The following is a 25,385-nucleotide window of genomic DNA, read 5'->3' on the forward strand; positions in this document are numbered from 1 at the left end:
ATGAAGTCACATTTCTGATGTGTCCATTTGCGAACATCCAGGAAGCTCGTATGGTTTTGTGTCCTTTTTTACTTTCTCCATCCGCCTTCTCATGATCTCTTTGAATTTCTCCTCTACTTCCTTCTGTTTTTTCACCAGTTCATCCTTTTCAACTACTTCCTCATCTGCCATTTTTATCTGTAGTTCCTTTTGCCACTGAAGCAAGATGAGAAGAGTCATACATACAGCAAAACATTACTAGCCCCAACATTGTCTAAATACCAATACATTCCCAATTAAATTCATTGCAGGTAATGGCAAGCAGTGTGAGTTTACTCAAAATCATTATACTGAGAGGTGTTAAAGGGGCAATCTGTAATTGATACATTTGACTTTCAAATTAAAGTGGAATTTTACCCTGCAATGTTTTATTATTCAATAGTAGACACATCCACAAAAAAACATGTTTTAAAACGATCTGAGTCGAGATATCTCTCTTTGAATGCCCTGATCAGTCCTGATGTTCCAAATTGCCCATTTGAGTCAAAAGATTCCCCTCTCCCTCTCACACAAAGTCCTTCTGTTGAGCAGCACAAGAGCTAGCGATGCTCCACTCTGGGACTCGCTTGAAAACTCAAATGTTTATCTCATGGATGGTCTCTGAAATTGAGAGAGCCTACATTTCTCCAACCCCATCCCTCAGCTGTTTACCAAAAATGGTGGGGAGCCCACTTTGTTGTTGTTTGAATTACAGATTGTACCTTTAACCTCTGTAAGATGATTCCTCACAGATATTGTTATTGCATATTGACGTGAAACCTGTGCTTAAAATGCAGCCCGAAACATTCAACAACACAACAGAGTGAACTTGCAGTGTAGTTAATCTGCCAGTATGAAAAAGCCTGGTTCTTTGTACATGAGAAAATCCTCCAGATTAAATTAGTAAACAGTATACAGTAGTCCCTGGCACAATTCCTTCATAAAGCTACCCCACAGATGGGCTGTGGAAATTAAGAAAATACATTATTAACTTGGATGCTTCTTTCATTATTTTATTTTGGCACATGCTGCTGTTTATGTAAGGAACAATCCATAAATAAGAATCCATACATTTTATATTTATAATATGGGATATCGAACAAAAGTGAATAATCCTCCCCTACCTGGTCCTCCACCACTTTCATCAAGTCAACATCTGTCCGTGTGTTGAAGTCCATGTACGTTTGTTGTGTCCTACTTTGTCTGGAATACATTTCACATGATTAGCATCTTTCAATCATCAAGCATAATTCATCAAAACAGAATGGTACATCCTTGAGCTTAAAGATATGAAACATGTTTAGTGGTGTTTAAGTGATTTCTGCATACATAAGTTATTATTTCATGTTCATATACAGAACAATGACTTGGATGAGGTCTCTTACCCGCAGGCACTTTGACAATCATCTTTATGTCTGGTGTGATGCTGTGTCTTATTGGCAGGGGTTGTGTCTTTGGGCCTGGGGTGAGTTGCTTCCTGGCTGGGCCTGGTGGATGGATCTGGCTCTTTCTTAGGCTTGGTGCAAGGTGTGAGCTGGAGTGGGGTAGGTGGGAGGTAGAGCTGAGAGAGGGTGCACGCCAACCTCCAGGAAATCAATTGGTCAGGTGCTGTAGCTGCAGGGGGGACTGGTATCATCTTTCCCCCCTCACAGAGAAGACTATTTGCTGGAACATTTATCTCAGCCTAGAAAACAGCAACAGAGATAATGTATGTTTTGCATTACAAAAACTGAATTTATGTTTGCAATTTATGTAACTCAAATGTGTAAGGAAGCTCTTAGTATCAACAACAGTTATTACTTGAATCAGTCAAACCTGCTAGTGAATTATGTAATTATGATATATGCAGAAGCTTTCATTGGATTCATTAATTATTCTGATGGATTTTTTCCCTTTTGTTTTGATCAGACATAAGGACCCTAGATCTACTTTAAAGTAAGATAATTATATTCTGGTATACATTTTTTTATTTTTTTTATTACAATATTTTATTTGAAAAAAACCCTGATATTGTTAACATAGTGTGTGTAAATTCCCTGAGTGAGTAACTGTGGTGTGGCACATTACATTCAGAATATAGAAAATTAGTTTTTAAACATCCATGACATAGCATGGTAGACATCAGACTGTGACAAATTGTATCTTTCAGGAGAGAGACTCCAGCCTAATGACTTTATAAGCTCTGCTTTGTAAAGGGATAAGCAGTTATTCAGACCAAACAGCTTTGTATCCGTTTGATATGAAAAAGTGACATCTCTGTCCTTTGAAAGTAAGTAGACCATGGAGGATGGCTCTGGCCCAATAGCCCATCCTTTCCCAAATGAATGAACAGCTGATAAGATTGTTCACATTGCTTTTGCACCATTCAACTTTATTCAACTCTGGACTCTCCGCATGCAGTCCCAGTTCTTTGCTACTCCTCTGTTGGCACTACAGATTTCTAAGCTTTTCCATCCACTGTAGCTGCTAATATGAATAATATTATACATTTGTAAAAAATGTATCTCTACCATCGATACTTCCCAACATGGACCGTTTAATGACACCACTCACTCTTATCCCAAAAAATCTGATGCAGCTTGTAGTTGATAACATAAAATTCCCTCAGCAATGGTGATGCCAGTTGATAACATGATGCTCCTTAGTACCTCTATAACCCTTGTGGCGTCTCTGACTCGCTGGTCTGTCTCTTGACCCAGGTGCTCCTGCAGAGCGATCCAGGCCACGTTCCTCATTCCCTCCTGTAGCACAACTCCACCGAGCCCCCGGCATACGCACACCAAAGCTTGAACAGCACTGTAGCGCAGCTGCCAGTCATCTCCACCACCTAGCAAATGAACAGATGACACTACACTCAGTGAAACCATGACAAACTGGAGACCAGGATAGGGAATTATCAACTGTACTATAAATATAGTTGCTAAACCAAGCTGTGTGAATGGAATGTACTCGCTAATTAAACTGTAATGTGCCATGGAGGTCTATTCTAAAGAGTCATGTAATGTAGTAGAGAGAATTAGATGTTTACCTTGGCAAAACATGTATTCCACCCACAAACAAATGAACTATTAAAAAAACAAAATAAGTGTTGCTATTTTAGTTTCGGTGTCTATTTGAACTGATGCAATGCTATCATTTTAATGTTTGTTTAGATTTGTTTTCATTATATCTCCACCTGTTTAAACTTATCATGGACTTACTACAATTTAGCAGTGTTAGCAGTCCATCAGTATCATGATAGCCAGGAAGAGTATGATTGCCCATCATAGCCGTCTTTTGTATTTCAGCATTGCTGCTATGAAGGCATATGTCTGCCAACACAGTAGTGTAAATGTGCTCCAACTGCCACGGCCAGCTACCCTTCTGAGACTTCCCTTCCTAAAAAAAAGGTTGACATGTTTTAGAAAGAATGAAAGGAATGAATAAAGAGAAAGAAATATGTAACTTTGTTGTATGTACTCTCTACAATACAGTACAAGTCGGTGACAGTTGATTGCTTTACATTCGCTCCTTGAAACCCGCCATTCTCTTGCTTTTGGTTGATGTGGAGTCTCATCAAGATCTGGAGGCACACCAAGCTTGATTTTGCAGCCTCACCAAGAACCATCAGTCCCAAAGCACAATCCACCCTGTAATGAAACAAAAGCTTGAAACATCCATTCAAGGGGTGGGTGAATTTTTTAATGGTATTGCACTGATGGAAGGTTTGAATCCTGAGTAACAAGACTATAGTTCACATATCCAAGCCCAAACCAACCAGTTGTCCTTCTGAAGCTCATCTCTCAGAAGGATGAGGTGGTGCGCCACTTGGGAGAGCTGGCTGACATTGTTTTGCACACAGTACCAACTGAGAAGACAGTGCCAGAGCACCTGGTTCACATCATACTCCCGAGAATCAGGCTGAGCCTACATAGTATTCAGATTACATGGGAGAGGATCAGGATATGGACACAGGATATGCAACATTTAACAGATATCCTTTTTTCCCTAGATTGGTCAAGTGGTAAAATCTCCTGGCCCTAGTAATTTCCTAATATAAGTTATCTACCATTTCATACTGCAAAGCCATATACAGTATGTCTCTTGCAGTATGTATCTTGTCAAATCAAGACCAATCTATAGACATTAACATATACACTCATCGAACACTTTATTAGGAACACATGTACACCATCTCATGGTGGAGGTGGTGTAATGGTGTGGGGAATGATTTCTTGGCACACTTTGGGCCTGTTAATACCAATCAATCATCGTTTGAATGTCACAGACTATTTGAGTATTGATGCTGACCATGTGCATCCCTTCATGGCCACAATTTACCCATCTTCTAATGGCTACTTCCAGCATGATAATGCACCATGTCACAAAGCAAAAGTCGTCTCAAACTGGTCTCTTGAAAGTGCACTTGAAAAATCTGAAGGAATTTCGTGATGCAATCATGTCATCATGGACCAGAATCTCAAAGGAACGTTTCCAACATCTTGTGGAATCAATGCCACGAAGAATTGAGGCTGTTTTGAGAGCAAAGTGAGCCCCTACCCAGTATTATTATAGTGTTCCTAATAAAGTGTTTGTGAGTGTACATACCTGTACTGCATAACTTGAGTGAACTTTTCTTGTTATAACTGTAAACTACATGTCAGGATAACTGTTCAAGCAAGCAATTGGTTGTAAGGATAGAGGCTTACTGGAGATGAAGGTTCAAGTCCACATATGATCTCTCCTGCACGTAACATGAAGTGCACGGCAAACAAAATGTTTGGATATGGTTCATAGCATGACTCACACTGAGAGAGAGCTAAGAGGCAAACAGATGTTTACAGCCGTAAGTTCTTATTCTAATACAGTACACATATAAATGCCTTAAGTGTTGTTTTCGTCCAAGTAGTTTTCAGTTGTAGTAAATGTCTTTCAGTATGTAAAGCTGTCATGATAAATGTAGATTATCTCATCCATCCACTCTACCTTTTAGGAAATTGTGTAAATGGGATTTACTCCTTTGATATCCACTCAGGTTTCCAGAAATATGAAAGAGAAATAGTCTCAAAAACACCAGATATCCCAGCTAAAAGAGGGGAGGAGAGTTACAGCAGTCTGTGGCACTTCAAAACGAACAACAGTATACTGTATTATTTGTCAAGAATGCCTGACAAAGTAAACAGTTATGTACAGAATACCAATCGTTATAATCATGAGAATGCCAGGCTTTAGAAGTACATGGACAATACAATAGTGCCCTCTCTTTCCCCCTCTCATTGACAAGAACTAAAAAAGGAACATCTGTCCATTCTACCTTGAGCATCTTCACTTCACAGGTGTACAAATTGGGCTTCTGAGAAGTATCAGTACAGACACAGTACAAGACAGACTCCCCCAAGTAAAACAGAGCAGGGATCTGTTCTGCTTGTACTGGTGCATGATCCAGTGATATTAAAAGAGAATCCAGTGAATCTAAAAAAGGGAAACAGTAAGAGGAATTGGTGTTCATATCCATGACATAATTATCAATACAATAATTCATAATTGAAGTGATGCATGTCTTTTCCAGGGTGGTGAAGAATATGTTCTGCACATTGAGCTAATTAGGCTCTAAAAAGCTCTCTCACTAACCCACCATTTTGAATTCTACCACGACACAAGCCAAGTAAGAGGAGCTCTGTCCATGCAAGAGAAAGCTCAACGTGGACACCCACTCCCAAGCATCTCAGTCCAGCTCGGCGCTGTGGAAGAAATTATTACTGATTACTGTGGCGTGTACTAACATATAGGAAAGGACTATGTCACCATCTGTTGGACATTCTGTGAACTGAATAAGAACATTTTGGTAACAGGACATAGAGGGATCTTTCTACATTGAATCACTATAATTTGGCCTTGCTATGCATTTATATCAACTCCCAATAGCATGTAGACAAAATGTATTTATTATTATTATTATTATTATTATTATTATTATTATTGTACTATTTATCATGTAGACTTTCTCACCTTGCTTCGGCTGAGTAGTTGTTTCACCAGCTCAACATACTTTTCTTGTTCATCAGAGCCATGGGAATGGTTGTACTTTTTGATAAACTGCTCAGTTATTTCAAATGGGTTTCTGTAAAATTGACACATTTTACCATAAGTAAGGGCAAAACCCTGACAAAATCAAGCATTTCTAAAGAGGACACTGTAATTGAATGCTAAAAGATGTGTCATATCAGGATTGAAAGAGGAAACATAATTCTGAAAATCAAAACTAATCTAATCAACTTTGAATTCAGACTTTCCCCAGTCTAGTTCGAGCTCTTTGCACAAATAGAGCAGGTTACAGTACACTGGTCCAGTCACTGGCAATCACGGCAGGGTGGATCTAATGGTGACACTTGCAGCACAATGACAGCGATTTTACTCGAAAGTATTCTTTGGGCTGAGCATTCAAATGTACAACATTTGGCCATTAGGCCTATAGGCTAATTTGCTCTTCATAACGGATGTGATGGATAAATATAGCCAAATTCTAGAAAGTAGTCAACAGTTCGGCCTACAACTCCAGTTCATCCTTACCTAATAACTGTTGATTTTTTTGAGGTTCTAATTTCATCAGCTTTTTTGAAGAGTCTTTTCTGCAAATCTTCTTTGTGTGTTTGGGAAATAATACCCAAATTATGAACAACTGGGACTTTAATTATTGGCATCTTGCATAGCTTTATAGATTATTTATTCAGTCATCATGATTAAAATTAGTAGCATCACTAGGATTTTCACTACCCTCTCCTCTTCTACACCCGACCTGTCTCGTTTGTTTGCTATGTTTCCATGGACGCACATTGAAAGGTCAAATAAGTACACATGAAAACTACATATCCCACAATGCTTTAAATACGCGGAAGAGAAGGAAAGAGATTCCGGTTGGGTTGACAGTTCCAGTTCAATCGTGTTGTTTTGCTAGCTACCTGTCAACGAATACGTGATTGGCTAGCTAATTTGGTATTATATCGTAGCTGTTTTTAGTTTCCAATGTGTTTCTCATAGATTAAGAAAGCGAAATTCGTATACATAGTGGAATAATCGTGATTTCAAGGAGTTGTCACTTCCACTATAGCTTTCAGGCAGCATGACTTCTCGGCGACCGGACAGCTTCGATGGCTTGGGTTACAGGGGTAGGGAGGATCCGTCTTATGGAGGGGGCTATAGTGGAAGGTCATTTAATAGTGTATCTAGCGTGGACCTACAGAATTGGGTAACAACACCGCCAGATATCCCAGGTAGCCGAAATCAATTTGGTGAACGCACACCACAATTTGAGACGGCCCCTGCAGCACCTGGTGCTGAAGACACTCAACCCACGGCTCCTCCATCCGGTAGGGGACATCATCATGAAATTATGCCAGTTTTTTTCATTCGATCCAGGTCATAGTGTTCAGTAAGTGACGGCAAAGCACTCTCTTGGATTTCACCTAGGCTTTCTTTTCACAATTTGCGGACCAGTGTTCTTAAATTCCGTTCCTGAAGCCTCTCTAGGTCTGCACATTTTAGCCCAACACTGACCTGATATAACATTACACCCTTGATTAGGCCTAGACCTAGTTGAATCAGGTGTGTTAGTGCTGGACAACAACTCCGGGTCTGGAGTTGACAAAACACTACGATGGACCGTGCAACTCACTGTTTCATTGTAGGTTAGGGATCCAGGATTTAAAACCCCCATTAAGGATACTTAACCATATGTAGGTCAGGCCTATTTTAAAATAGTTGACTCTACACCATTTCCATTGTTTTACTGCTTTATCATTTGACTATCAAATATGTAAAATATATTAATTTATAACCATAATAACAATAGGATTTGGTATGTCAACGTGAGGAACTTCTTATAGCTTCAGTCCATCTATTCAAACAATAAATATAGTCAATTAAATAAGAGCTGAGGTTGTTTAGATAGGATTTGGACAGTCTGATGAGCATTTATGGGTTCTAAATGTTCATTAGACTGTTCAAATCCAGGCCCTACATCAGGAAGCATCTATGTTTAGGTCTACAGTCATGCATGACAGTTAGCTCTAATGTAATGAACATTTAGGCTGTTAGGCAATGGAGGATGCTAGCATGACAGTGAAAGGTCATTGACTTTAGGATGTTGCTTTAATCCCACAAGTGCAAATACAATGTATTGCCTAAAGCTAAAACCTGTTCTAGAGAAGCCCATCTACCACAATCTGTCATGGATGCCTGGACCCACTACTTATTAGTGACTCATACTTGGACCTCCCAGGGAGAATCCTGTGGTCTGATGTCAGCTAACTGTTTGGTTGTAAACCTCTGGGACTAAAAACAAGCCTACACAACTACTCACTTTGTGAGCTCACAAGTTACAAGGAAGTCTGACTTATTCATTTAGGCGTTTTGTTACTTCAATCTTTTATTACTTTTAAAGTATCAAAGTAATATACAAAGTTCATGAGTAAATGCTTCTAAGTAATCAGTATTGTCATCTTTCTCTTGCAGAGCAATTAAACAGATTTGCTGGATTTGGTATTGGGCTTGCAAGGTAGGCTTATTCAGCCATAATATTAAGAATAGGCTTTCGCCATCACCAATTATGTTGACTATAATTGTAAAGAATAATTCAACATTGAAATTGAACATCCTATAGGCTAGAGGGCGTATGTAAATGGTATGAGTTTATATGGAAAATGTTTGAGAAAAATAAATCAGCATAATTTATTATCCTTCTGTCATTTCAGTCTTTTTACTGAAAATGTCCTGGCTCACCCTTGCATTGTGTTTCGTCGTCAGTGCCAGGTAAGGACATGGGCCACACACCTTCCACAATTCACATGTTAATGTCAGCATTAGAACTTTGGCCTAACTTTTTAAAATACAGGATAACATCACAGAACATTAAGCAGACTAAAATATATTTTTGCTATACATACATTTTCCTAGCCGCATCACAATGGTCTATTAAAATGTTGTCTTGTGTGAACATTGACATTGTGTAAGTTCATTTATTCACATAATAAATAGTAAAGTTTCAGTATGTAGATATGAGCTTTCAAATATTGCTAAATGGTCATGATAAATCGGTAGCAATGAAGGAATGAGATTGCATGATGAAGAACATTCATTGGAGAGCTGTGTTTTTGTCCAGACTCTGGCTCTAAAATCTGGTGTCGTGGCCGAGCACTGGCCTTTATGTACCATTTGTATGTTTTGTGGATATGCACACATTTACCGCTATTAGAAACATAGCTTATTGTACATTTTCAGTGTCGCCAAAGAGTGCAGCAATGTGCAAAACTACATCCTACCCCTTTAACATTGTCTCATAATTACTTAAATGTGTTTGTTTGTTGCTTGCAGGTTAATTATCATGCCCGGTGCTACCATTTGTCACCACTGACTGCCGTCAGTGTGATGTACAATGTCACCAAGAGTCAGGTAATATCAAAAGCTTTTCATTCTCAACACAAACAATCCTTTTAAACATGTAATTAATTATTAGATTTAGTTTTAAAATGTTGGTATGCCATTGTGAATTTATTTTCTCGTCTTCCCTCAGGGTCCCAAGGCTTTGTGGAAAGGAATGGGCAGCACTTTTGTGGTCCAGGGGGTCACATTGGGCACAGAGGGTATCATAAGTGAATGCACTCCGCTACCACGGTATGAGGATACTGTTTTCTGACAGAATGTATGTCCCAATCAATCCAATCCCATGCAGTATTAGAGGAAAAATGTGGATACAAATGTTCAAGAAGACTTATGTTTTTGACATGCAAGGAAGCCAGTTATCAGGTTAGGTTCTGCGGCAGAGTCCAGGAAAGGTTGGTTCGGAAGTGCAGCTAAAGCATCAATCACTGCGCCTCTTGCTGATCGTGCTCTCCGTTCTTCAACTTGTTGAGGTCAGATACTGTGATGTAGTGAGAAGTAAGACAATTTGTGTGGCTACTCGCCCTCTCTACCTAGGCTATGGTTATCTGAACAGTCGGTAGCCTATTAGATCAGTGCAACTGCAGTTGGTGTGTCTCACTCGCTGAGCCGCAGTGTTATACCACAGCTGATGAAGTTTACCAGCACACTCGTTACACCTACCGGTAACAAGGGCAGGATCAAGGATTGGAGAGAATTATTAGAGAATATAAGTCATTCAAACTGTTTTGTCAATGGCATGAGTGTTGTGGTTAAACTTGGCCTAGTTAAACCTAATTGCATTAAATTGCATGATTGTTGGCCGACACGCATCATTTTGGAAAATCCTTGTTTCTATCGGTTCTTATGTAGCCCATTAGGCCTACTTATTTGATTGTAAGGAATAGCCTATGTAGCCTTCACTGAAGCAATTCATGGGCAGGGTCCTGAAAGCCAAAGCAAAATAATCAAAAGATACCATGGTAATTGTTTTTTTTTTTTCAAAAACTACAATAACGATATTTAGTTTGCGCAACAGTGCTGAGGCACATTGAAATTATTCTACATTTCAACAACATTCAAACACTGACTCGCACACATGACACTAATTGAAGCTGGATAGCAGGCTTTTCACAGTGTTGTAGCTTGGAAGCAAACAAATTGCTGCTTAAAAATTAAATGTGTTTACAAAAGACCACATTTTACTGGGAGAGGACTCCCAGACCATGGCCAAATTATGATCAGGGATTGCTGAATGCTCTGAATGGTGCAGTATTTTGTTGGTATTATATTGGTATTTTCATTTGCTTACAGTTGGACAGGGATTTTTGGGGGGGTATTATATGCTAAATTGCACCAAAACATACTGTAATAAACTCAAATGGTTAACTTTGTTATACCTAGTACCATCTTTCACCAAGGACAGAAGCCTCAGTGTGTTCGCTTGTCTGTTTTCAGGGAATTATCACACAAATGGAACCCCAAGCAAGTTGTTGGACATTTGGTACTCAAAGGGTGATTATATTTTTCTTTTTTGGGTTGATATATAATATAATGATTTAATGTCAAATGTAACATGTATTCCTTTTTGTGTTGAAAGTGGGTAATCCCTTTGCACTTATTGCATCACCATTGGGTACTTGGGACCATACTTTAAAAAAACTGTGCGGTGTAATCTTGAAGGGAACTTATTTCTCGTAGACGCTGTTATCAGATTGTTTCTAAGAGATTGCATTACCTGGTAGAATGCTTTTCTCATATGACCAGTCATTGTGCATTTCTCCTATTTACAGTTTGACCTATGTGGTTGCCATGCCATTTTACTCAGCTAGCCTCATTGAAACTGTGCAGGTCAGTATGTCCACTATGTTTACTGTGTGTACATGTCGTCAGTGAGAGCTTCATTCTAATGAGCTATATTATCTAATAAGCTTTAACCAACCACTTCCTCTAGGACCTGTGTAGGCCACATCTAAGCTGTCCCCTGTTGTGTTTGAGCAGAGTGAGATCATCAGGGACAATCCTGGCATCCTGGACTGTGTGAAGGAGGGGGTGGGCCGTGTGATGGGCATGGGCATCCCCCACAGCAAGCGCCTGCTGCCCCTCTGGGGTCTGATGTTCCCCACCGTGCTGCACGGGGTTCTTCACTACGTGGTCAGCTCTGCTGTACAGAAGCTGGTCCTGTTCCTCCTGCGCAGGAGGAGCCCTCCCAAGCAGCCGGTGGACGGCTCAGAGACAGTCCAGAGCATGCTGGACGCCTACTTCCCAGAACTCATGGCCAGTTTCGTGGCCAGCCTGTGTGCTGACGTCCTGCTCTACCCCCTGGAGACAGTCCTGCACAGGCTCCACATCCAGGGCACACGCACCATCATCGACAACACAGACCTGGGCACAGAGGTCCTTCCTATCAACACCCAGTACGAGGGCATAAGAGACTGTGTCAATGTTATCCGGAAAGAGGAGGGAGCTCTGGGCTTCTACAAAGGCTTCGGCTCCATCATTGTGCAGTACTCGCTACACGCGGCTGTGCTTCAGATCACCAAGGTGATCTATTCTACCCTACTGCAAAATGCTTGACACTGCTTTATTCCTAAATGTTTGTTTGACTGGTACCCTTTTGAAATCTTCTTTTCCACGTGAGTTGGGGTAGGTTCATTCCAGAATAAAACATTTGGTATTTTGTTTCTGTCCAGAAGCACATTTCAAATGTTTGCTTGAGGTGTTCCTCGTGCCCAGTAATATTGTCAACACTTCCCACTGTCACCAAGCACTGGATATGTAATATAATGCATGCCATTAAAACACAGCCCCATCAGTGATCATAGAGGGAAACGTGTTTCCAAAGTTGAGTATACACCCAATTCACCCAGTCCTCTCTGCAGATCATGTGTTCTACTGGTGTTTCCTGGTCCTCACCTGAAAGGATCTTATTCTACATGGTATGAATGTGGCAATCTGTAGCTTTTGAATTTGTGTTAGCACGAGCAAAGGCTGCATAGTGCCAATTTATCCTGAGATGTATGTACAGAATGTACAGAAAATGGTGTATATGTCTTTAAATTATTATTTGCTTCCTAGTGATAATGTTCTATAATCTAGTACATCAAGTTGTTCACATTTTGGCGTCCACAAGGTACATTGTAAATGTACAATTCGGTACATCTCAGAACAGTTCAAATGGTGTGTAGTGAAAGAGTAGAATGGAAAAAATACACTTCATGCAGCTGGATGATTGAGTTCAGGGATTTTAAGTGATGAGAACTGCCTCTTTTGTAAATGTTTAAGGACTTTAAGGAGCTCAGTGTAGCAAAATGCTAAGATGATAAGAACTTGTATCGTTTGAGGAACTTGCTCAAAATAAATGTCTGACTTACATGTTGTGTGCCTGTATTTCATTTTAAAAAAATACTCCAATGACATGCTACAGGATAGCTGAATTTTTGTTCTCTTTCCACAAAGGTCATACTCTACAAGAGTAGTTCAAACTGCAGTTGAACAATCTATGTATGTTTTATCAAAAACATTGTTAAGTACAATAAAAATAGTAATAGTATAATATAATAAAAATCATGCATTGTAGAGCCTTCTGAGGTGTTAGATATTTATTTCACAGTTCACAACTTTTTTTATTAAAGCAAAATGGGGCCATAGGTGTTAGTGAGTGAGGAATATCCTCTTCTATTTATTAAATGGCAATATTAAATAAATTGTGAGACTGGTGGAAAGCCCATGAAATTAGGAAGTCCTGAGGTGAGATATATCAGGGGCTTTACCAAAAGGAGGTAAATGTACTGAGAAAAGCTGTGTATCTTTGTGTGTGCTGGGAAAGAGCCAGAAGTGACGGGTAAGTCATGGCATGTCAAAGCTGATGAGAGCTCCTACAGGTCAGTGTGGGCAATGAATGTTCGTAAGAAATAGGAATGTTGATATAACTTCAGAGCAGTGTCATTCAACCGCAAATTACTCTCCTGTTGAATCATCAAGTGACACTTGTTATCTGCTGTCAATCTGTGGTTGTAATCTTGTGTAATCTTCCAGAGAATGTAGTGAGTGGGATAGAAAATGACATTAATTATCTTGATGTATGTTGAATGTGAATGCTTCAGTTTACACTACATGCAACAGTGATTCATATTGTGTTTTTTGAGTTCATGAATTTATGTGTAATTCATTTTTTTTACCACAAATTGAAATTGGGGGTGATAAGGGACTATAAAAGGTGCTGGATCACCGTAAGGTTTTCAAATCAAAGATCAAATAAAACAAAGATGAGCAAGTCCTACTTGATTGGTAACTGATGCAATTTTACATATGGTTTGATAAATCTCTTATTGACAGATTTCCAGGATACTGTTCACTGGCTTTAATTGTAATATTAGTCTTTGAATATAATTCCTCCTTTCCAGGTTACTTCACTCTGGCTGTTGCAGTATGTCTTGTGAGGAGTGTTTCTGCAGAGGGGATGAAGGCATGTCTCATAGAAATTCAGAAGACTGCCATACATGAATTCAGTCTAGAACATAACATGACTGTAAGTTTTATGGTTATGTGGTTGTCATACATCTTCATAGCCCTGTTTACAGAAATCTTCCAGTTTTTGATGAATAATCATATCATTGCCATTTGGTCCATCTCACAATGCAGAGGTTTTAAACACTTGTGTTCTTTCTTCCCCAGGCACTGAAGGACCATTACTGTCAGAGCAGGGAGCTGCAGAGAAAGGTAAGCACTTCATACTCTCTCATTGACTTAATTGACTCGAAATGTTTTTAAGTAACTAACTCCATCTTACATTTAATTTCATTCTGCAGCCTCAATGCATTTTCAAATGGTCTTACTGCCCCGATAATGTCACAGAAGGTATGGAGGAGTTGAGGAGCATACAGTGCAAACTGGCGAGTAAAATGTCTCAGGTGAGTAACTGAACAGTAACATCTTTCATCTATTCCATATCTTGTCCTCAATTATTGTCATTAATTGGACATGTGTTATCTGTTTTCCACATGCATTTTTGTGATTTTCTAATATCAAAGGCATAGAATTTAATAGGCTTCTGATTTTCACAGGTTCCACAATGTAAGAGACCGCCCAGTAAGGGAAAAGTAGGTTGTGGTTTATTTCGCTGTTGGTTCGAGTTTATATCTGCAGACCTCACGAGACACAAATAATCTGTTTGATCCTGTTTGATAGGATAAACCCTGTTCAGTTTCTTTCCTTTCCTTTTTATTTTTTTAAATTTTTTTTAATTTCAGTTGTATGTCTCACCGTTTTTGTGTATTTATATATTAGGGTTGTATGTATCACACTCTTATAATTGACATTGTAATCTATTGTAATAATGTGACTAGAAAATCATCCAAATTGGTCTCTTGCTGTAACAACAATGTTAAAGAATATTTTTGGTTATTGGTGTGTGTGTGTGTGTGTGTGTGTGTGTGTGTGTGTGTGTGTGTGTGTGTGTGTGTGTGAGACCGACAGAGAGAAAAACACAGACACCGAAGAATAAATATTTGTTACCATGCCAATTGTATGTTATTGTTTTTAATTTAAGTATGTTATTAAAGTTTTAACAAGATTTTACTTTGTGTTAGTACTTTGTATTACAAAGTGATGAGTGGTTGTAATTCTTGGGGAACTAAAGATTCCTTAAATTACCTCCATCGGACACATATTAATGTAACACACAATGTGTTCATGAAAACATTGGCGAGCACATCTTCCCTGTGTCGAGAAATAACTTACTAAATAACTAATTAGTACGAGACGAGTTGCATGAGTTAACAGAAATCGTTGATTGATGTACACCATAACTTAAACATGCCTGTGGGAAGTAAAAAGGGTAGTGTTATATTTTCGGGGTTCAGAGCATTGGGACTATATTCGAATCACCTCTCACACGTGGTGCGGTATCATAAGAAACACCGAGAATTCTACGTTGTGACAGCAGTGGGAAACTGTTTCCACACGTACAATGTAAGTGCCTTTGTTGCTAAATGTAAGTTAGAATCGTTGCAGATTGCCAAATAATGTAGTTTGTTTCCTTTTATGCATTTGCCACATCCTATGTAGCTAAGTATGGCAACTACTAGCACGTCAAATTCATGAAACTGAGACAGTAGTTATACTCTACAAACATTCAACCTATCTTTATCTCGTATTCTCTCCTATTTGAATTTCTATGTCACAGTTATTTGTATATTTAAATTTGGCTGTTGTGTGTGTGTATACTAATTGTATAATTATATTGTATTATACACAGAGCTCCCAAATGAAAATATAATACTAGTCACTGATCTTCACTACACTGTCCATCTCACCTTCCTGCCTTTCATTGCACAATCCATCTATGTTTAGTAATGCCAGCTATGTTGCAGGTCAAGAAGCTTGGAATTGTTGCTGTCAGTAAGTAGAACTCCATGCACACATCCATAAAATGTGCAGTAATTAATTGTAGTACTTTACACACGTATAATATCACGTAGCCTAGTGGTTCCAAACATCGGGAGCGCCAAACATTTCATGAGGGGCGTGATATTTGAGGCATTATATATTGGAAAATACATATATTCAACAAATAACTACATTCATCATTCCATGAAAGAAACAAGCTAATGACATCATGAGACTGAACAAAATACACTAGGACAACAAAAACCTTGAGACAGTGACTGACTTTTTTCCTTTGAAAGAAAGAAATTATAATTGTGAACAGGTGTATTGTAGGCTACTGGCTACCCCTGATTTATAACATATCATTTTCTCCAGGTAATGCACTTCCAGAGGACATATCATACGTAGCAGCTGATCGAATGCTGGTCTATGTAGCTAATGGCAGAAAAGTAACAGCATTTGCCAGGAACAAAGAGGTAACAAAGTGTATTTCACCACATGTATGTGGTTGATGTATTGACTATTTTTTAAATGGTTAGGACTGTTAATGTTTCTGGCATTAGAATGACACGGGATGTGAGAGAACAAAGTTATTATAAATGTTTGTGTTATATAACTGTGGAATGTTGGTTCTGTTCAGGTTGTTCACACTTACTTTGGTCACGGAGCTGACGTTCACCTCCTGTTACCTTTTGGGGATCATGTGATTTCTGTGGACAGGGACAATGTTGTCATCATCTGGGACGTCGAGTCAGAGGGTTTGTGTTGCATCCAGATAACAGTTAATGTTTTTGTTGCTGTCATGCATATATATACATATATATTTATTTAATCAAGCCAGTGTTTATGATGTGCACTGTTCATGATACTGACCTTTTCCCTTATGTTTGTTTGTCCCCCAGAGGAATACCTGCAGATAACATTCGACAAAGCGTCATTTGAAGTGTCTGCTGTAATGCACCCAAGCACTTATCTGAACAAAATCCTGTTTGGGAGCAGCCAAGGAGGCCTCCAGCTTTGGAATGTCAAATCCAAGTATGTATTCAAATTTGCTACAGTGTACTACTATATTTTAGAACCTTAGTATATAGAACCTTATATAACCTTAGTAAACAACCGTAGTATATATTTTAGAACCTTAGCTATATGTATATTTGTTTACACACACACACACACATATATATATATATATATATATATATATATATATATATATATATATATATATATACACACACACTCGCCAAACACTTAATTAGGAACACTATACTAATACTGGGTAGGGCCTCCCTTTGCTCTCAAAACAGCCTCAGTTCTTCATGGCATTGATTACACAAGATGTTGGAAACATTCCTTTGAGATTCTGGTCCATGATGACATGATTGCATCACACTATTCCTGCAGATTTTTCAGGTGCCCTTTCAAGCTGTGAATCTCCCGTTTTACCACATCCCAAAGGTTTTCTATTGGGTTCAGATCGGGTGACTGAAGATCACTGAACTCATTGTCATGTTCATGAAACCAGTTTGAGACGACTTTTGCTCTGTGACATGGTGCATTATCATGCTGAAAGTAGCCATTAGAAGATGGGTAAATTGTGGCCATGAAGGGATAAACATGGTCAGCATCAGTACTCAAATAGGCTGTGGCATTCAAGCGATGATTGATTGGTATTAACAGGCCCAAAATGTGCCAAGAAAACATTCCCCACACCCTTACACCACCTGCACCATGAGAAGGTGTACAGGTGTTCCTAATAAAGTGTTCAGTGAGTGTATATATGTGTAGATTTTCAGTATCAATTAAATAAATTATAATATGTGAATATTTCATTAAGTTCTTTTATTTCTCAGCAAACTTCTGTACACCTTTCCTGGATGGGCATCAGCAGTCACAGTGCTACAGCAGGTTGGTAATGGTGCAGCTTTTTGTAGTTTTCATGATGCTTATGAAGGGTCTGTTCATGCAAACACGTAATTAACTTGTGTATCTAATCGAAACAACTACAGGCCCTTTAAGTATTATCCACTGCACACTAGATTGCTTTTTTAGAACTGATGTTGTGTGGCTATTAAGACTCTGGATATCTGTCTGACTAATCAGTGGAGTGTTTCCTGCCCAGCTCATACTGCAGCTTTCCTCTCACTCCTTTGATCTTCCCTCAGAGCCCAGCGGTGGACGTTGTGGGCATCGGCCTCTCATCTGGTCATATTATCATCCATAACATCAAGTTTGATGAGTCAATGATGAAGTTCCAACAAGACTGGGGCCCAGTCACTGCCTTGTCCTTCAGAACAGGTGACTTCACCTTCCAAATACTGTAGATATAGGGTAGTTCTCTGTCAGCATTATGTTTTAGCCTAAATTCAGAAGTTGCAACAAATCTCATAAATAAACAACAGAACTGTGAGATCAGCAACACTTATTCCATATGAATGTAGGATATTGCCATTCCAGTTCTTAAAGATGTACTTTTTGTTGTGACATTCTCCTATAGATGGCCATCCAGTAATGGCTGCAGGTAGTCCTGTTGGACACATTGGATTGTGGGATCTGGAGGAGAAGAAGCTTGTGTGTCAGATGAGAGATGCCCACAGCACAGCTATTGCTGGACTGACATTCCTTCACGGCGAGCCTCTTCTCATCACCAATGGGGCTGATAACGCCATTCGGGTTAGAGTGCCCTCATTTCTTTGCTCACTCTTGAGAGAGAGAGCATGGCTAAAAAATATATTATTTATTAAATAATAAATAATAATTATTACAATTATTTCATTTATTTATTTATTATTTAATTGTTTATTTTCTAGTTTACTGATCACAGTTACTTTCCACAGGTCTGGATCTTCGACACGGCGGGAGGAGGAGGCCGCCTTCTCAGGAGCCGTTTAGGACACAGTGCCCCGCCTACTAAGATTCAGCATCATGGCCAAAATGGCCACCAGCTTCTCAGTGCTGGTATGTCTGTGAGGTTCAGCCCGGACATTATGAGCTGGATCCTAACGGGAAATGCACATCAATTGGAGATTTGAGCTAAAGCATGGCTTAAGCATGTGGTCCTGTATTTCTGAATTCCTTCAATCACACACCATGTTATGTGCAAAAACTGCTGTATTTACAGTTATGATTTAATAAAGGAAGATGTCACTGATCAGAAGTTGTATGTTAACACATGCCTTTGTTTACTGTAACAGAAATTGAATAGGATGTCCCTCTTCTATACTCTTAACCTTTTCTTAGGTCAAGATGGCACTCTGCAGTCTTTCTCCACTGTCCATGAGAGATTCAACAAGAGTTTAGGACATGGTAAGATTTCCTTTCTCTTGTGTGGCTATAAATGCTTTATTTGACTACTGCCTGTGCATATCAGAACTATGAAATGCCTGTATTGATGAAACGATTTCCTAATCACCCAAATTGTATGTCTAGGTTCAATCAACAAGAAGAAATCTAAAAAGAAAAGCTTGAGGTATGATGAACTGAAGCTTCCTGCAATCACAACTTTTGCCTCAGGTATGTTGCATGATATTTTGCCTCAAAATGCATTAAGACTTAAATTGAATACTCTCAAGTCACTATATTTTTAGGAACCTATTAATTTACTATTGAATCTGCTTTTTAAAATGTTGAACTTGAACATTGTTTTCATATGACTATTCCTGCTGTAGAGAGTGCCCGTCAGAGTGACTGGGACAGTATAGTTGCCTGTCACCGTGGTTATCTGATCACCACTACCTGGAACTATCAGAAGGCCACGATGGGTGCTTACAAGCTAGAGCCTGAGCGCTTCAACAGGAACCGCGCCCTCAATGTCCACGCCACGGTAAAGACATACAGCAAAGGTCATTTACTGGTCGCTTACACAAATAAAGCTTGTATTGTGACACCCATTTTCTGGACACCCACAGGCAGTAGATATCACATCGTGTGGTAACTTTGTTGTGGTTGCGCTCTCATCTGGACACATTGATGTTTACAATATGCAGTCTGGCGTCCATAGAGGTCACTATGGAGAGGACAAAGGTAAGAACCCCCCCCCCCCCCAATATGCAGTCATGACTATACAGTCAGTCATCTTCACCCACCACACTGATGAGATGAGGAGATTACCTTTATCAAGATGTGTAAGGGGCTAACTTGCTTTAATTTTGAGTGTCTAGATTTGTAAATGTTACCAGTAATAGCAATGCTAATGGCCATACAGGTCATCGTGTCATGACTGTATGTATCAGCTTCTCTTGTTCTGACTCCCTAGCTCATGATGGGCCAGTGCGTGGTGTGTCTGTGGATGGACTTAACCAGCTGACTGTCAGCACTGGAGCTGACAAACTGGTCAAGATCTGGAAGTTCAAATCTAGGAAGCTGATCCACTCCATCAACCTGGGAGCCTCTCCTGCTACAGCACACCTACACAGAGACAGGTAAGGGCCTGATAGCCCTACAGACCAGAGTGCTGCCTACACAGCTGCAATGATTCTGGCTTAAGCCTCGATTGTTGTTTTTTCACTTGATAATTATTCTCAGTCTTTTCTGACCCTGAAAAAGTGGAATGCTGGCCATAGCCCTAGACGACTTCACGCTGAATGTCCTGGACATGGAGACCAAGAGGATTGTCCGCAAGTTCTCTGGCCATCGAGGACAGATCAATGACATGGTGAGTACAAAGCAGAGCTCACTCATTCACACTCTCTCTCTCTCTCAGGACTATCACGTGTTGCCTACTAGCCAGGTTCCACAATGGTGTCAATGTGTGCCAAGGCCAGCTACGGCCAGCTGGTGCTCAAAGTCTAGTGCCTCAAGCTTGTTTGGGGCGTTCAGTGGCGTAGCACACTAAGGCGCATACCATGTCATTGCAAGGTCCCTGGTTCGATTCCGGCCATCGACATATCCTGCATGTCATCCCTCCTCTCTCACCCATCCTTCCTGTCAATCTCTACTATCTCTATCCCAATAAAGCAGAAATGCCCTAAAAACATATAACCCCCCCCCAAAAAAAAACAAAAAACAAGCCTGTTTAAATTGATTCAAAGACCCACCCTCAACAATCCTCCAACACATTCCCATACCTTCAGAACAAAACAACAACAAATACAAATTACATTCAGCATTTTGTGTGGAGGCAAACTCTAAAAGACACTAGCAACACATGTCAAATAGCAGGTTCTGGTAACTTAAAAGCACTTGGTGCTAATTTTTTAAACGCTATTCAAATCAGTTTGTATTGTGTATTTACAGCTAACTATAACTAGGATTGTGCTAGCCAACTAAAGCACTTGGATGATAACCCAGTCCTGCCCTTGACCTAAACCATGCCACTAGCCCTGTTTAGCCTGATCAGGACCAGGGGGTGGAGGAGGCTAAAAGCCAGAGTTTCAAACACCAACAATTCCCCAGAGTGAGTGATTGTGGAAATTGGCCTTGGCATGCACTGGCACGCACAGCGTTGGCACCGCTGACAAAATGGGGCAACTGATGATTTTGTTTTGTGTGGTAGCAGAAAGCGTATCCAACACACTTTGAGGAAGTCTTTACACTCTGAAACGTCAGCCGTTCTTTGTCCCTCAATAAATGTTATTATAAGTGTCCCATATCTTAATTTTTTTCTGGGGTAATCTCACTGTGAGGTGTCCTAGAAGATGAGAACGTTTTTCAAGTTGTTGTTTTTATGATGTTTCCACTTAGGCATTCAGCCCGGACGGCCGCTGGTTGATAACGTCTGCTATGGACTGCACCATCAGGACATGGGACCTTCCCACCGGCTGGTATGACCAATCCCACTCTCTTTGAAGTTGTTTATCAGGTTTACTGGTGCATCGTATCTTGGTCCAGAGTGACTTATGACATGATGTCCCTTAGCAGTCATGGCTATACAGTCAGTCATCTTCACTCACCACACTGATGAGATGAGGAGATGACCTTTACCAAGATGTGTAAGGGGCTAATTTGCTTTCATTTTGAGGAGCCTTATCTAGATTTGTAAATGTTAGCAATTATCGTAATCTCTTTCAAGTGCTGTCCAAAAGAATCCCCAACCAATCGTTTTGACTTGGTCATGTTCTCACTTTCACCCGTTGTCTTTTGCTTAGCCTCGTGGACTGCTTCTTGGTAGATGCTGCGGCGGTCAGCCTCACCATGTCACCCACAGGGGACTTTCTGGCCTCCTCCCATGTTGATAACTTGGGAATATACTTATGGTAAGAGTAAACCGACTTCAAGGGAAGACTGCAGGGTTGCAATCAAACTGTATGTGATTCCTACTGTACCTGTTATTTTTAAGCTGTTTTGTGATTTGTTGGTGTTTATTGGTCAATGTGTTGTGGCATAGAAAATGTCCTGCTGTTGAATGTATATGATTATCACATGAAGTGTTAATAGTATTAATACTAGTAGTATTCAGTGGTAGTATTCATTGGCATCACTATCAGGTGTTATTCTGTGGTACAGGTCCAACAACACCTTATGCAGTATGGTGTCACTACGCCCCCTGCCTGCAGATTATGAGCCTACAGTGATCATGCTGCCAGGAACCTGTCCCAGCCAAGGTACCTACCCACAGACCCCCTACTGTGTCCACATGTCACACTTACTGTCTACTTAGCCCCCACACCATCTAGACTGGACTACCCCCACATGGACAGCTCTATGGATTTAGACAGATTTGAGACATTTTTACATGTAATATTTAGTATGAGGAAAGCTAATTTTGACCTTGTTTATAGGCACTATGTAATAGTAAATGAGTGTCATAACACTACTGTTATACAAATTGTGTGCCTGTCCCCCCCCCCCCTCCCCAAAATAATAGATTTTCCAAGGAGATTATATTTTATGTTTATTATGTTAGGTTGAATTGTATATGAAAGACAAAACAAACATGTTGAGAGTGGCAGGATATTGTACAGTAACTACCTTACAATGAGAAACAGTGAGGGAGGAGTACAGTAGCAATGTTGACGTCGTCATCAGAGCAGAGCAAGGGCATGATGATGGGTCGTATTTCCCAAAGGGCTAACGGTATAAGTTGTTTCTGCAGATGAGGAGGCAGAGATGGACGAGGACACAGACAACTCTGAGATGATTGAGTATGTCTCTCCGGAGCAACTGGACGAGCAGCTGGTGACCCTGTCTCTGCTGCCAGACTCCCGCTGGAAGAACCTGCTCCACCTGGACATTATCAAGGTGTGTACTATCACTATGGAAGCCCATGGAACAAATGTTCTTGACTATAATAATAATGTTTTAATATGATATCATCCCCATCTTACAGACCCACAAATTGCTTATTATGCTTATTAATTGTATTGTTGCTGTTTTATAATTCGTACAGAAACGGAACAAACCCAAGGAGCCACCCAAAGTTCCAAAGGCTGCCCCCTTCTTCATACCCACCATTCCAGGGTTGATGCCCCAGTTCGCCCCCTCTGAAGCCCCTAACCAAGCGGAACAGGTAAGAGAGTGCTCAGTGGTGGCACCAAGCCAGGGCAATGCATCTTTAATAGAGTTCTGTACATACATGATCATTAGTGATGCACGGGTTGACTCACAACCTGCAGGCTTTAGGCTCATGAAATATTGTGTGGATGAAGGGCAGGTGGGTGGCTGGCGGGTTGAATAAAGAGAAAACAATGCATTAATAATAATTATTATTATTATTGTGCAATTCATATCTATAGATTACGTTGAGGTTTTTCATTCATTAGTTTTATATGGCAAGAGTGCATAAGCCTAAGCTTTAGGGCCTAACTGTATGGGTGCAAAATACAAGCCAAATGCTTTTGGGAACTTGGGCAGACAAAGTAAATGTTGATCCAAAAAGGACTAGAGTTGAATTCAATAAGAGAAAAGCTGCAATTATATATTTGCGGGTTTGTGTGAAGTCATGTTTGCTCTGTTGACTTTTTCCTCAGTCAAAACTTGTGAACTTTGGAGTACTGGCACAAAAGTCCCACTTCTACCGCCAGCTAGAATCTGCTTTGCTCAGCAACAAATGTAAGTCTGAATCTAACTCGGCTGGTAATTTCCTGCAGTGATACTCAGCACCTTGATACTCAGCACCTTGATACTCAGCACCGAGAGCGTGGTCGGAATCATAATACTTAAGGCCACTGCTCAATCTGCCAAGTCAAGTTAACCTGAGTGCTAATTTTGTATTTTATTTTCTCAACACACCTTTGCATTGCTGATGTACTGTAAAGTACCTTGAGTCCATATCTAAATGCAAATGCAGTCATAATTCAGCATTCTCATTCGTTCCAGATGATGGCCCTGTGTGTCTGCTGAAGGAGATGGGCCCATCTGGTATTGATGCTGAGCTTAGAGGCCTAGCCCCAGATATGGGCGGAGATGTCCCGGTTCTCAAAGGCTTCCTGAAGATGGTGGCCGGCATGCTGGACTCCAAGAGAGACTTTGATCTGGCACAGGCCTACCTGGCTCTTTTCCTAAAGGTAATGGAGCAGGTTAATAACTAGATATTAAATGAATAAGTGGATTAGGGACTATTCCCATATCCACTTGGGTAACAACTAAAAATGCCCAACATCATCACTACGGAATTACAAAGCATTTACTGAATTACTATGTAATAACAGACTTACTACACAGGTATAGAGAAACATAATGTAATGTGTTACTCTCGACTCAGGTGGCAATAGATGCAGGTGTTCACTTGCATCATCTGCCAGCAGATGGAGGCAGAATGTTATGATTGAAGAGAAAGAACAACAGTATGATCTAAGAGAGAGAGAGAATCTGTAATGATTGGAAAAAGGAAAGATTGATTGAGTTTGAATTGTGTTGAGTTTGATGTTTATGCAAGTGTCATTCTTTTAAAGTATTGTTTTGTTAAGTGCATAAATTCAAATTCATGTGGAAATCCAAACGGACATACTCAAAGAACAAGAAGAATGATTCAACAGTAATGTTGTTTCTGAGTGAATGCCTGGTAACTAAGCGACCATAACATAAGGAGTTGCCATTTATGGGCATATAATGTGTTTCTCTCATTTCAGCTGCACCTCAGGTTAATCTCCCAGGAGCCAGAGCTTATGGAGGAAGCCTCCAGAGTCTCTGAGAAGCTGGAGGAGACGTGGACTTCCATGCAGACACTCTTCAATCAGAGTCTCTGTTTACTATCATACACCAAGAGTGCACTGCTTTGAGGTGCGCATCACCCAAATATTACCCACCTCCCCCCAAACAAACAAAAACACACACACACACACACACACACACATGCACACACATATCACTGCCCCCATTGATTTCTGTTGTATCAGTATGGTTTCACAGTTGATGCAACTGTTGGACACATTTTATATTTGTGCTCATATGTTTTTGCAATACTCAAACTAAATATTAAGTTGAATCAGTAGTTGTTTGGAATCTTAACCTTAATATGTTGTATCTACCATTAAAATAAATACTCTGTTATTATTGTTGTGCTTGAGAATTATTTTTTATTCACTTTGTTCTAATCGTATTTTCAAATTATTATATTTAGAGATGTTTTCTACTGTCTTGATGTCATATTATATTACGTATTATCAATATGACACAATATATCTGTATCTGTACTCTTTAAAAAA

At 39.9% G+C, this 25,385-nt stretch overlaps 3 protein-coding genes across 3 annotated transcripts; 2 read left to right on the plus strand and 1 right to left on the minus strand.

Moving 5' to 3' along the window:
• Positions 1-6: 6 nt before the first annotated feature.
• Positions 7-6,698, minus strand: tmem232 (transmembrane protein 232; the record flags this gene model as incomplete). The annotated part of the gene is made up of 13 exons (XM_083670049.1): positions 7-195; positions 1,143-1,221; positions 1,404-1,702; positions 2,667-2,845; positions 3,219-3,396; positions 3,521-3,647; positions 3,776-3,924; positions 4,707-4,816; positions 4,984-5,083; positions 5,312-5,469; positions 5,633-5,738; positions 6,007-6,118; positions 6,568-6,698. 13 exons carry the CDS (start codon positions 6,696-6,698, stop codon positions 7-9), a joined length of 1,917 nt encoding a protein of 638 aa, XP_083526175.1.
• Positions 6,699-6,917: 219 nt separating this feature from the next.
• Positions 6,918-12,815, plus strand: slc25a46 (solute carrier family 25 member 46). Its single transcript, XM_083669465.1, has 8 exons — positions 6,918-7,364; positions 8,509-8,551; positions 8,748-8,805; positions 9,367-9,444; positions 9,566-9,666; positions 10,870-10,926; positions 11,205-11,262; positions 11,413-12,815. The coding sequence occupies exons 1-8, from the start codon at positions 7,118-7,120 to the stop codon at positions 11,986-11,988; spliced, it is 1,218 nt and encodes a 405-aa protein (XP_083525591.1). The 5' UTR covers positions 6,918-7,117; the 3' UTR covers positions 11,989-12,815.
• Positions 12,816-15,107: 2,292 nt separating this feature from the next.
• wdr36 (WD repeat domain 36) lies at positions 15,108-25,230 on the plus strand. The gene is made up of 23 exons (XM_083670903.1): positions 15,108-15,384; positions 15,786-15,813; positions 16,177-16,277; positions 16,442-16,559; positions 16,704-16,836; positions 17,655-17,709; positions 17,967-18,099; positions 18,299-18,474; positions 18,639-18,759; positions 19,042-19,107; positions 19,231-19,314; positions 19,470-19,624; positions 19,710-19,824; positions 20,057-20,222; positions 20,347-20,455; positions 21,484-21,563; positions 21,888-21,995; positions 22,246-22,343; positions 22,835-22,980; positions 23,129-23,248; positions 23,709-23,790; positions 24,058-24,245; positions 24,810-25,230. Exons 1-23 carry the CDS (start codon positions 15,229-15,231, stop codon positions 24,957-24,959), a joined length of 2,688 nt encoding a protein of 895 aa, XP_083527029.1. The 5' UTR covers positions 15,108-15,228; the 3' UTR covers positions 24,960-25,230.
• The last annotated feature ends 155 nt before the right edge of the window (positions 25,231-25,385 follow it).

This window comes from Argentina silus, assembly GCF_951799395.1.
Source record: "Argentina silus genome assembly, chromosome: 5".
Taxonomy (NCBI): Eukaryota; Metazoa; Chordata; class Actinopteri; order Argentiniformes; family Argentinidae; genus Argentina; species Argentina silus.

Bases quoted from the DNA above. Each gene is read 5' to 3' on its own strand.
- slc25a46 (XM_083669465.1), top strand. From the start codon at position 7,118: ATGACTTCTCGGCGACCGGACAGCTTCGATGGCTTGGGTTACAGGGGT. The intron at 8,552-8,747 runs GTAGGCTTATTC...CTGTCATTTCAG, and splicing joins TTTGGTATTGGGCTTGCAAG to TCTTTTTACTGAAAATGTCC. The intron at 10,927-11,204 runs GTGATTATATTT...TCCTATTTACAG, and splicing joins GGACATTTGGTACTCAAAGG to TTTGACCTATGTGGTTGCCA.
- wdr36 (XM_083670903.1), top strand. From the start codon at position 15,229: ATGCCTGTGGGAAGTAAAAAGGGTAGTGTTATATTTTCGGGGTTCAGA. The intron at 19,315-19,469 runs GTATGTTGCATG...TTCCTGCTGTAG, and splicing joins AATCACAACTTTTGCCTCAG to AGAGTGCCCGTCAGAGTGAC. The intron at 22,981-23,128 runs GTGTGTACTATC...TAATTCGTACAG, and splicing joins TCCACCTGGACATTATCAAG to AAACGGAACAAACCCAAGGA.